Raw genomic sequence first — 11316 nt, forward strand, 5'->3', positions numbered from 1 at the left:
TATGGCGTATGCCCGTCTTATTTGGTCCAGTTGTGACATTTTATGTTTTACCAGCACATTGACCACTGGGAAGTAAAATAGTTATAGTAGAAAAAAAAATAATCTCTACCATCGTCGCATTACGTCCACTCGACACAAACTAGGTCATTTGGGACTAATATATGGTTTCATTTTATTTCAATAATTCGCTTGCGCGTAGGTGTCTTTAGCAGTGGGAGGAAACCGGAGTACCCGGAGAAAACCCACGAGGATGGACAGACGACCCTACTCCTTGTTACGTACAACCGGGGATTCGAAACCACGCCAGTTGACTCAATGACAAGCGCGGACATGCTAACCATTCGGCCATCCAACCCTAGATTGAGAGAAAGGGGTGTTACATAATACCCCCGTCAAATAAATACGTCATTAGATTAGACCGTGGTTATCTATCAAACCAATTAATAATCTAAACATGTGATCTTGTGATACGGTGGGAAAAAGTCTAGCCGCCATCTTATCTAAAGTCTGACGTACACATGTACAGGATTACGGTCAGGTAGATCAACGAACGAAATGTTCAACTCTTGTTTTAATTGACGTTTTGAAAATGTCCTTTAATTTCAGCTTAATTGTTTAGGGTTTACTTTAATGACAAGGTCACCTGTTCTCCGGGTCCTCCGGCTTCCTCCCACTGCTAAAGACCCCTTCGCGCAAGCGAATTATTGAAATAAAATTGACCTAGTTTGTGTCGAGTGGACGTTAACCCTCGTCCCTCCCTCTCTCTCTCTCTCTCTATCTCGCACTCTCCCTCTCTCTAAATTGGGTCTAAATCACTCCTATTACACCCAAATGTAATAAGAAATTATAAATATTAATAATTAATAATATGAACTCGGCGAATATTGATTTTGCTTTGCCACACTTAGCCTGAAACGGTTTACGTATCTCTCCCTCTGTATTAAAGATATCAGAACTTTTATTTCAAACAGATATACATTTAATAGTTCATTTGTCGGCTTGGGTAATTGTATTGTCAGTTATATAAACTTCTCAAAGAAATAGGATGTGGTATCAGACGTTCTAGAAAAAGCCAGCATACATTGTCTCGTGTATTACATGTGTCATTTAAACGATGTGGTGTTGACAGGGTAGACGGATTGATAATTTACCGATAGTTTCTTAGTTCAACGTCTTGCTTTATTGGGATCAAGTCCGCTGCGGTCCCATCTCATCGTCCTGTAAAGGAGCAACTTTGTTAGTCTTAAGCTTAAAGTGTGGACAACATTATCGCCGATCCATAATTTAGTCAGTTTCTTAGTTCAACGTCTTGTTTTATTGGGATCAAGTCCGCTGCGGCCCCATCTCACCGTCCTGTAAAGGAGCAACTTTCTTAGTCTCAAACTTAAAAGTGTGGACAACATTATCGCCCATCCATAATTTAGAAATTTTTCTATTTTGAATTTTAAAAGTTATCTCATTGTTCAGATGTGTTATTTCTTATCTTTTCAGAAACGTGATAAACCAATGATGGTGATAGGAATGGAAGCTTAATCTACAAGAAAAACTAAAATGGACGAACGGGACGAGTCAGACATTCCCGAAAGTAATCCCAGAAGAAACGGACATAGCGTCCTGCTCAATGGTGTACAGAAAACAAACGGCCATTCCCATAGAGATCGCGATTTAGAGGAAAACGGAATGGGTGCGTCCGATGATAACATGAGCCAAGACGGACCTTTAGACTTTTCGGTAAAACGCATCGGTAAACGTCGTCATTCGGAAAGTGATGACTCAAGATCCTCGTGCACAAGCTCAAATGTTCCTCATATAAAAGCCGAATCCCCTGACAGTGATCGTCATTCAAATGCCCCTTCACCTGGAGAAATTACCCATGATTCAAAACACGATTTAAGCCGATCATCTGCTGCTATGGCTGCCATGGGACTATTTCCAGGTATGATGGGTAATGGCGGAGTGTTCAACAATATACCTACCAGCATGGCAGCCATGATGGATCCAAAACTAATTCACAATAGTCAGAAAAGTTCCCGTCCTTTCAAAGCTTATCCTAAAGAAGCGCTTTCGATGCCCGTGGGGTATTTCGGTATGCCCGGGTACATGCCCTTTCCAGGTATGGATACAAGTGTTCTTCAGGGTCTTGGGGTAAGTTCGGAAGAACTAATGTCCATCTATAAACAGCAACTTCTAGAACGAGATAAACATGGCAACAAGCGTTCTGGCCATAGCAACGGTAACAGCAGCAGTGGTAGTAGTACAAATGGCGACACCACTCCTCTACCCTCCACACCAAATAACCCTCAAACATCTCCATCATCAAATATATCATTACCTCCTCAATTAGCAGCAGCACGTGCTACCATGGTTAGCAGTACAAGTGGTTCCCCAGGATCCAACAATAGTCGTAGACGTCCACGTATTCTCCCAGACGAACAGAAGGACGAGGCGTACTGGGAACGGAGGCGCAAAAACAACGATGCTGCCAAGCGATCAAGAGACGCTCGACGTGCTAAAGAAGACGAGATCGCTATTCGGGCGGCTTTATTAGAACAGGAAAATCTGAAACTACGGGTCGAGGTAGCTGCGCTAAAAAGTGAAACAGCAAGACTCCGATGTATGCTGTATAACAATTGAAATATTTAAAAGTGTCTGGATGTCAGTGTGTAGTTTTGTGTGTCCAGTCATAAAGTGTACGAACTATGAGATTTGGATCATCTGTTTTCGAGTATGAATTATGGATAGCCGACTAGGAAACCGTGTCTACCTCTTACTTGTATTTTGAAGTTTCAAAGATATTGTTCATTGTATGATTTTTCAATTGCACTGGACATTATGAAATGTTTGGACTACTTGTGTATGTTGTGTACGTGTTACGTTTTCTTTTTATGCAAACAAAAACCAACTACGTCATCGAGTCCATACTTATGACGTCATAACTGGTACCTCAATTGATTCTCCCCCCTCTAGCAAATTCTTCTAAGTTCTATTTTTAGATACTATGCATCTTCTGTGCTACACTTGACATACCATTTACAGGTGCCATAAATCCCGGCCTTGGACAGTGCTAATCGCCAGTGCTCTAAACAGAAGACCCCGATTAATGGGAATATTGAATAAGGCTACTTTCTGGTTTCTTTAGTTGTAGCAATCAAAAGTACGAACCAAACCTAGAAGTTATTTTTTTAAAAACATGCATGAAAAGTGAAGAAACGAAATTTACATGTAATATAGATTGTTGAATGCTATTATATGTTGTATCATTAGTTAATGGAAATCATTTAATTCGTTTCATATAAACAAAACACTTCTCAGGGATATAAATGACCATTTTGCATGTGTGTGGATGAATCACGTGATTACCATATATGGTTATATATTTCCATACAGTTATTTCGAATTTGTAAACCAAGGCAGCGTAATATTTGACATGTCTATAGTTTTTCTATTTATATATATATATATATATACACGAGGGTAACGAGTCGTGCTGTTTAAAAACTTTGTATAATATATTTTATGGGTGATATCCTTTATTCAGCACGTGCTTGTATTCTCTCTAATTCCTTACATGACGTCATTGATTGGTCCATTTTGAAAATCTATTTAAAAACCATAATGATTTTAATATTATATTATAACATATATTTATCTTTACACGCATCTTTCACTCTAACTCAAGGAATATACCATTTCATATGTTTAAAGAAAGTTTTGAATTTCAGTCGAAACGTAAAGTTGTTAATATGTTGGGAGAATTATATTATTAAAGATATTATATATTATATTTGTTATTTCGACTGAAATTTGAAATTCTCTATTATTTTGTACATATTATAATAATTGTTTTGGTTAATCTATCTGTTTTTTTGGTGCACAATTAAATGTTGAGTGCTATTTTATTTTCATCATTGTGTTTTGAGAAATCAACAATAGAATACGCCCTGTTTTTGTTTTCCTGGAAAAACGTTTTGTAGGATTGAAAATTGTTTTGTTTTAATCCTTGGGTGTTATTGGTCGATTGAGCACACTAAAAACACAACACAATTCATTTAGAAAACAATCACTGGTTTATACACATAGCACGGCATTTTTTTCCACGACTGTTCTCTTTGTTTTTCAAGCACAAATGGAAACGATAAGAGAACACGTACTGAAACGTCGTGATATATGTTTGCAAACCAGTGAATATTTTTCTTTATTAATTTGGTATGTGTTTTTTATTCAAAAATAACGTAATTACGTAGCGTCAGTATTTCTATAACAGATGCTGGCGTTACAATCTGTTTCATAAAGGTATTGTGAAAAGTCTTCTTATAGCTCGGTAAAAGATGACGGCTTGTAACATATGACGTTACATCACAGGGCGACAATGATTGGCTTAATGTCACGTGTATTGTTTACATAAGATGTTACTGGTCCGGGCAGGATGACACCCTTTACTCGTTTTACATACCAATTTATATTATTTTTCTAATACTTAAAAAAATGTTTTAGAATTTAAAATTTGTCGAAGGATAGAAGTTAATATTTGGAGCTCATTAAGCCGCATCGATGTCATCTTTATCAGTAATTGTAGCGGCCTAGCGAATATTCAATGCTGATCAGTGTGCTGACGTTATTTTGACGTTTAACCAAAACAGGTCGTATTTTAATGTTTTTAGTTCGTTTTAATCACGTGGTCGATACGGGTTATAAATTTGATGTGTTGAAACGAATGCTCAATCATGTTCATTTGTGTTTTGTCTGTCTGATATTATTTTAACCAAATATACAAGCTTGGGTTTCCATGGAAACAAATTCAGATAATCCCCACCTTTAATACACATAACCCATTACAAATGACGTCAGCGGGGAAATAATGGCATTCCCATTCAAACACCCTGACCATTTATCATTTCGTTTCAAACAGTTTTAAAAGATCCGGGGGGCCACAGATGTGTTGTAATGACGTGTCTAATAAAGTTTACGTGTATCTAAGGGGCGTGGTTTTGTCGAATATTGTTCCGTGTTTAATTTAAAGCTCGTATTGTATCTGTTTTGGTTTTGTTAGTGTTTATGTGTTTAATCAGTAATTCACTGATATATGGTTCAATCTCAGGGTTTTTGTAACATTTCTTCTAGTTTAGTTCTATAGTTGTTTAGTAATATAGTGGCCGGTATACGTTGGCGCTGTTTGAATGAATTGAAATCGGGTTTGCGCAAAAATTGTACCATACACACTGTACATAAATATATAAGCCAGATTTTATAAGACGTTAAACCAGGGCCTAGTTGTGATTGTATTTTATTAAAGGGGCGACAGTGTCGTTCTTTCAGACACGTAAACATCGATAATTACGTCATTATTGTTAGAACGTAAAAAGGTGATTTAACGATAGAACGTAAAAAGGTGATTTAACGTTAGAACGTAATTTAACGATAGAACGTCGATGTGAAAAAAAAAAAACAACCAACAAAAAAATTTAACGATAGAACGTAAAAAGGTGTTTTAACGTTAGAACGTAATTTAACGATAGAACGTCGATGTGAAAAAAAATCAACCAACAAAAAAAACCGTGATTTAAGGATAGAACGTCGATGTAAAAAAACAAAGTGATTTAACGATATAACGTAAAAGGGTGTTTTAACGTTAGAACATAAAATACGTAATTTAATGATAAAACGTCTAGGTAAAAAAATCGACCAACAAATTTTAAAAAAAAAACAAATAAAGGGAATCTAAAAGAAAGTGGATGATATTAGTTTAAAATAAATCTATAATCCATTATGATAATATTTGATTTACGTCTCTTTCTTATCTTGATTCATTGTTGGTTATTGTTGAAAGACCCAAGTTGATTAAATCGGGCGAATTGAAGCCAGTGTCAACATGCTCACATCATTTAAAAGCTCTTATTTATTGAGATATGTTCGTCAAACCTGTGGTTTTATTGTTCGTAAACTTTTCAACTTACACTGGTCACTTCATTGCGTCTATATTCTCTGTGATTCATGTACGTACAGTGTATAAACATAGTTTAACGATACGCACATAACACAGCCACGAGTATTGACCGCTACATAACCCCGTGCACATTCTATATCCCATGAACTATGACCTCTTGTCATTTAAAAAAAAAAGCATTAAGTGCCCTTAAAGCATGAGGTCGGCGAATTAACCCTTTTATATCCTTTGTCGCGTAACCTCCTCGTGACCTGCTCGAGGAAACATGGCTACCTTATTATGGTTATAATTAAATACAGTTGGCTCACAAAATTTCATTCAGACGGAAAAAAATTGGAAAAGAGAGAAAAAAAAACAATCGAGCGTAATTAAAGCCCGCATATCGTTTCTTTGTTTGATCGGAGTCCAGATTTCATACGTATCTGATTCCATGAGATAAAGAAGTGAAAAATCCCTTGTATCGCGTCGGTTCAACAGACGAAAAGAAATCCAGAATATACGATTATATATTACCATTTGCTATCATTATTAGTTATGTATTATATTCAATATTTTTAGATTTTTTTCTCTCTCTGTTTGATTTTGTATATTTTAATTATTTCTACATATATACATATATTATATATATCATTCTTCAGTTTTCTCTATTGTTCTTGTACTTCTTCATGTATTGCCAGAATGATATGCAACGTTTGGGTGCGTTCGATTCTCGGATCTGTGATAAAAATGTACCCATATTTGTGTGTTTGAAAGTGTGTTAGGATTCGAGTCGAACTGGGGAACGTTAACTTCGATCTTACATGGGTTGACGGCGGCCATATTTGAATAACCATGATTTTGTTATTAGCGGCCTCCTTTATCTGGGTTACCTTAAACACTATTCGGCACGACTCGATTAAATTTCCGGAAACTCACCCGGACTTCGTAACGAGTTGTACAAGGATCGCTCGTATATGTGAATCCACGATTAGCGCAGAAGTTGTCATTGCAGATTAATTGCATTTTGCCCAACAGAATGTAAGCATCGTGTTATGGAAGCCCCGAAGTTGTTGCAAGTTTGTCGAAAGTCTTGTGATATTTCTAAATGCACAAATTGTCCATATTGAATCGAACGCCCCAATGACGGTATAATTGGGTGTACCGAATGCTTTCTGTTTGTTATGCTACTTATATTATGACTGTATATATTTATATCTTTCAATTCTTTTTGTGATTTTAAAAACGGGTCAAAGGTCGTTCCCATGGAAATTTTTAAATTCGAAATAAAGTTGTCTGTGAATTAGATAACGTGTATGGAGCGGAATTCGCTGCACAATTCTAACCCGTCAAATAGTCATGCTTGTTTTAACGTGCATTTATTATGCATTACTAGGTTAATTGTAGAAATTGCGTCGTGAAATCCGCTCTATCCTTACCTTACATGACATTTCTGATAACTGTAGGAAGGAAGCACGCGACGAGTATTCGACTACCGGAAGTGACTTTAATTTGAATTAAATTCTTGACGTGGGAACGAACCTAGTTCAAACATGTTATCATTTTGTTAAATCGGTTCATTTTAGAACTTGTTCGAAACCGTTCAGGCATATCTACCCTCCATGAGCTTAAAAGAGCATTTATACCTTGGTTACTATGACGAACTAGGACGATATATTGGCATTTTCGTGAAAACATTTAAGTTATTGAAACATCCATGAAATATCACTTATCGTAATTAGGGATCATTCCAAAATGATTTTACATTTCGAGGAAAAGACCACCAATAGATACATGTTCCATCTTAATGATTTTTACTGTATTGTAACGGTGAGTGCTTTCAATCTGTTTAAAACTCAGATCCTTTTCGGTTCGTTTCGTTTTTTATTGTTCAAATTTTCGTTTTACTTGTCATTACTACACGTAGGCCATCGAATGTATATAAAAAACGAAACGAAAGATAAATCTGTACTTTAATCAGATTGTGAGTGCTGTACGCTTCTATAATAATTTAAAACCATTTAACCGGAAGTAACTTCACTTGTACTTAACCCGAGTTTTCTCTGAATGCTATTGACCGAATTTGAAATATTAAAATTATTACCAGTGATAATCTAATTTTTAGACGTTTTTGTATCAATTATAAGTTTCCTTACTGGACAAACGTGGCTATAGAATAGATATCAAGAAACAGATTACTTTTACCATTTGTCAAAGCTAACTCTAATTAGTTTTCAGACATAAAAACCAAACGTCCATCATTTTGGTATCCTGGCAACGCCAGCTGACCTATCATTTACAGATGAAGGCGTTATCTTGAAGCCACGTGTAATCAATAGTTGCAACTTGTCTTATAGTTCCGACTGGAAAACACGAGCTATTGTTTTATCGTACTATATTACTTATTGCTAAATTGAATCGTGTGGGTTGCACGAGATTCAGGATATCGACACGAAACCAATACTAATGGTTCAAATTTTAAATTTGAATTTAAAAATTCGTAAAAAAAAATTACCAGAGGGCGTGAATAATTACGAAAAAGTAACGCCGACAGTTTTGTCATTTTTGAAAGGCTATACGTGTGTGAAGTTAAGTAATAAATTAAAACCGTTCTTTGTAATATCCTGATTGCCGTGCATTGCCATTGTCAAAAGTCTCTCCTAAAAGAAGAAAATATTCGAGCAAACCACAACCTTTCTGTTGACTTTGCCGACAAATTTATGACCTATACAACCAGGAAACATCGTGTAGAAAATTTAATAAGGTGTGCTTTTAGGACAGCCGTGGATTTATTTGATTTATTTACGTCATATTTATTCCTTCTAAATTTTAATGTTTAATAACCATTTATGACAAATGTGATTCTATTGTTTTCACTATAGTTGTATTGTCTCTTTAAATAAAACCGAGCCCTTATTCATGAAACTTAAACTAAAATATTTTAAGAATTCTTGCTTTTCATTGGCTAAGTGCTATAATTATAGCTACAACGTTAACCCTCAACCAATGAAATGGCTACTTCCTTAACATATTTTAGTTTAAGATTTCGTGACGTAAGTCCCAGTTTTATCATTTTAACATGTGTACAACGATACTTTATCATAATCTATGTTAAACCAACTATAAATTATATTTATAAGACATTTCATCAAGTAATTTATTCCACATACTATAATATTTACTTACATTCGAATTTAATTATAACCTACGTCATCAATTCCGGATATTCAAAATAGTATTACGTCACATCACCTAATATCATTTATGCAATAATTGCTTGCCTAATGATCACCGATTGTTTGAAAGCTAGTTGGTTATAAATGTCATAAAATGACGTCATCTATTCTCCCCGATCTAATGGCGGCCGCGTTATTCCGCATACAGAACAGGAAATTCAATCTGATTATTTCATGAAGTCCATAACGTGATATGTTGTCAGCGATCGCCTAGAGTAGAATCCATATATGGTTCAAAAATAAACTTAATGATGTTCTCAAGGTCGCCTACTAAAGTAATTCTAAATTTTTGATGACATTTTAAAGGGTGTCCATTTACTAATAACACTGGATGATCGGGTTATAAAGTTATATGACACTGTCAATGATGCGCTTTAAAAGTAAAATTAATTATAGATTGATAGATGACGCTTTCAAGGCTAATTATTCTGTTTATAAAGTAAAACGAATTCTAGATTTTTTTCATGATACTTTCATGGCTGCTCTTTAAAAAAATAAAACTGAATATTCGGTTTATAAAGTAAAACGAATACTAGATTTTTGCATGATACTTTCATGGCTGCCCTTTTAAAAATAAAACTGAATATTCGGTTTATAAAGTAAAACGCATTCTATATTTCAAGGCTGCCTTGTTCAAAATAAAACTGAATATGCTGTGTATAAAGTTCAATGAATTCTAGATTTTTGATTATTTTTTTTTTTATCTATTTAGTTTAACTTGTAGCCCTTTACTTATTTACTTCATAGTTCTAGTTTCACTGTTCAATTCAACTTAATTCATGTTATATAAAGTGCATGTGTGATTTGTTTTTTTTTTTACTACTTTCATTTTATCATCTCTATTTTTAGAATGACATCATGTGATAGCCTACCTGCCTTGTTGTGCGTGCGCAGATTCATTATTATCATTCAATAAAACACTACCTCACAATACAGATGCTATTTATTGTTCCATTTTATTCCTGTCCATGAGAATTCAAAATAAAATAATTAAAAATAAAATATTCATGTGTTTTTTATTTTAAATTCTTTCCTTTAATTAACATGTGCGTCGTGCCTAGGGCGGTGGGATGAGATGAAACCCTTATACGAAACCAATTACTGCTTATTATGGACTAGACATGCTCCGATGCGGGTTCTATAATATTGGTGCAATTGATCAAAAGTAATGATGCGTGTTTTGCATTTTAATAAAAAAAAAAAGAAGAAAAAAGAAACTAGCCCCCGCTGTCATTTGTCACAGACCTGGGATGATGCGTGTTTAAAGGACAATAATGCTGTCAGTTATTATCACATATTATGTTATGGAACTGGTTAAACATGTTCCAAATATTATTTTAACACAGAGATCATTGCTACGATAGATGCGTAATGAAGATTTCAAGAAACGGAGGTGACCAAAGCAAAAAGGAAAACACGAGACATCCTTCTATATAATTGACTGAAGTGACGAGTGATAACTGAAATACGGGAGAATTTTTGACACCAATATTGTCTTTTTATAAAATTGGTGCAAATGATTTATTTATGTTCCATCTTGGTGGGTTGGTGCTTATCGGCATTAGTGGCTCAGTGAATGAGGCGCTGGTTTGTTAGTCTGCAGGTCTGGAGTTAGCTCCCGGTGTTGACAGGGAAATTTACTCGGGAATTTGTGGCTGGTTGACACTTGTCAGTGGTGCAGGACGAAGGACGGTGGTCTATTCGTGAACATAAAAGAACGTTTGACAGTTGGAATTCGATATAAGAGTAGGCCATAGCGCCGCTGTCCGGATAAATTTTCCCTCATAGCACATTGTATGGAATATCCCCATCTTCAGTAGCAAAATAAAATGGGGTTTAACGTTCTACTGTTCTGCTCCAACTGGGCTAATGAAGACTGGCATGCGCCATACAGTGTGCTATGAGGGATATTTTGCCCAGGCAGCGGCACTATGGCCTATTCTTATATCGAATTCCAACTGCCAAGGGAATGTATACACGGGTCCTCGATTTTTCGTCCCATCCTAACGACTAGACAGCTGTCCTTGGCAGGCCTTATCTTCATTAGCCCTGTCGTTAACGAACAGTAGGACGTTAAACCCGATTTCATTTCATTTAATATTGATACACTAGGAAATGTTTGGATGAGGAAATGGTCGCCGCCTAGCGCTACTCATTGTC

General features: G+C 35.6%; 1 protein-coding gene across 2 annotated transcripts in view; it reads left to right on the forward strand.

Moving 5' to 3' along the window:
* LOC126822453 (transcription factor VBP) overlaps window positions 1-10136 on the forward strand; it is a 31700-nt gene extending 21564 nt beyond the window's left edge. For both annotated transcript variants that reach the window (XM_050551386.2, XM_050551385.2), the window contains exon 2: window positions 1492-10136. In XM_050551386.2, the coding sequence (XP_050407343.1) occupies window positions 1552-2634 (1083 nt within the window). In that variant the 5' untranslated portion in view covers window positions 1492-1551 and the 3' untranslated portion in view covers window positions 2635-10136. The remainder of the gene's footprint in view (window positions 1-1491) is intronic.
* The last annotated feature ends 1180 nt before the right edge of the window (window positions 10137-11316 follow it).

The sequence above is a fragment of the Patella vulgata genome, chromosome 5, assembly GCF_932274485.2.
Source record: "Patella vulgata chromosome 5, xgPatVulg1.2, whole genome shotgun sequence".
NCBI lineage: Eukaryota > Metazoa > Mollusca > Gastropoda > Patellidae > Patella > Patella vulgata.